General features: G+C 39.6%; 1 protein-coding gene across 1 annotated transcript in view; it reads right to left on the bottom strand.

Annotated features, from left to right (window-relative positions):
* MBP (myelin basic protein) overlaps window positions 1-2,058 on the bottom strand; it is a 32,974-nt gene that overhangs the window by 11,860 nt on the left and 19,056 nt on the right. The window contains exon 3 of the mRNA XM_015813539.1: window positions 1,595-1,705. Within this exon, the coding sequence (XP_015669025.1) occupies window positions 1,595-1,705 (111 nt within the window). The remainder of the gene's footprint in view (window positions 1-1,594; window positions 1,706-2,058) is intronic.

Raw genomic sequence — 2,058 nt, 5'->3', positions numbered from 1 at the left:
GTTGTTCCACTGGTTAATTGTTCTCACTGTCAGGAAGTTTCTCCTTAGTTCTAGATTGCTTCTCTCCTTGATTAGTTTCCACCCGTTGCTTCTTGTCCTGCCTCCAGGCACTTTGGAAAATAGCTTGACTCCCTCTTCTTTATGGCAACCCCTGAGATATTGGAACACTGCTATCATGTCCCCCCTCGTCCTTCTCTTCGTTAAACTAGACATACCCAATTCCAGCAGCCGTTCCTTATATGCTTTAGCCTCCAGTCCCCTAATCATCTTTGTTGCTCTTCTCTGTCCCAGAATTCCTCAGCCAGCGTGTCTGGCTGAGGAATTCTGGGAGTTGAAGACCACAAGTCATAAAAGGGCCAAGTTTGAAGACACCTGGCTTACACCACTCATCCTGTATTCATGGTAAATTTAGTTCATCTCTAAGATATCAGAGGTGATTGCACAATCTCAGGTTAGCTCATCTTCAGGCGTTTGAATTTCTGTCTGCACTTTTCCAGAAGTTCAGGTTGGAAATTTATTTCGAGTAACAGCAGCAGCTGTTTGGGAACACTTCTGTCTATATGCCTGCAGGGCTTGGTTTATACAGATGAATATGAGAGATTTACAAATCTCTATACAATTAGAAAACCAGAAATAGTCTCTTAGACTAAAAAAATAAAATAAAACTCTTTATAACAAAACTGTCACATAAATTAAAGACAACTTGACAAGTGAGCCTCAGCACTTAAGAGTCGGTTTGTCAGCTTTTTCTCTGGGGTTGTCTTTTAGTTGAAATTTATTATTCCAGTTTAGTGGTCAGAATTCCCTCTTCAGATCTAATAATAATAGCCAAGAGATCCCATAACCGCCAAGGTAGACTAGTTATTATTTTCAACTTGATCTGATATAGAGGGAAAATAAACTACAAATACAATAAATAGTTGAAATCTTATGATTAACCCTTGGCAGTTCATAATCTAATCCTATAAATGATGATTAAATATCAGAAAGTTTGTATAAGGTTGGTGGCTCCAGTATATTGATTAACTGAAAGAACTCCCACATACATATAGGTTAAATCCACAGACGGGCACATGAGTGCACACACGTTTGTTTACACATCCCTATCCAAAGTGGTTATTTATTTCACTATAGCAGATGGTTTCCTATATTCCTTTGAATTTGTAGGACTGATCCTCCTACTGAACAGAACAGAGCTGGGTTTAGGGATAAATAGCAATAGCAAGCAATAGCACTTATACTGCTCCATACTGCTTTACAGCACTCTCTAAGTGTTTACAGGGTCAGCATATTGCCCCCAACAATCTGGGTCCACATTTTACTGACCCCCGGAAGGATGGAAGGCTGAGTCAACCTTGAGCCAGTCAGGAACGAACTTCTGGCAGTGGGAATGGAGCATTACTCTGCAGTACTACATTCTAACCACTGTGCCACCACGTCTCTTGGAAATAAAAGATTTCCATACCCATATTTAGCGCTGTGGATCAGGACAATAGCTTTGCAACTCCCGTCTATCAAAACTACGTGGTGCCTGGCAGCTCATGTTTCCTCGGGACATAAAAATGGAAATGACTTAGAAGGAAGCAAAACTTACAATGTTCCTGAAGAAGTGGACTACTGGGTTTTCATCCACATAGCGTCCATGCTGAGACCTTGGATGAGGCAGGGAACTTACATGGCTAACTCTGGAGGCATGGTGATAGTCCTGAAACACAGGGTAGGTCATACCTGTAGATCAGCATGTATTCGGAAAGTAATTAATGTTCCCCTCTTGAAATAAAATCAAGAAAACAACATGGATGTATCCATTTAATCATCACAGAGTTGTATTTGATTTGATAAAAACACCACCTTTTTTTAGGAAAAAAATCCTGAAAGTTGGAGAAATATTTCCAATGATTATTACATTTAGATCAGGGAACAGACTGGCTGGAGAATTCTGGGAGTTGAAGTCCATAAATCTGATTTAGATGCTATTGCTAAGATGCCATAATTAACTTACCTCTTATAGGTCATTTTCTTCTCAAAACTAAGAACATACAATTCTTTATGCTTTAA

The sequence above is a fragment of the Protobothrops mucrosquamatus genome, unplaced genomic scaffold (assembly GCF_001527695.2).
Source record: "Protobothrops mucrosquamatus isolate PMUCROS unplaced genomic scaffold, P.Mucros_1.0 scaffold164, whole genome shotgun sequence".
NCBI classification, from domain to species: Eukaryota; Metazoa; Chordata; class Lepidosauria; order Squamata; family Viperidae; genus Protobothrops; species Protobothrops mucrosquamatus.
Note: the sequence above shows the minus strand (reverse complement) of the source record. Positions and strands in the feature narration are given on the sequence as shown.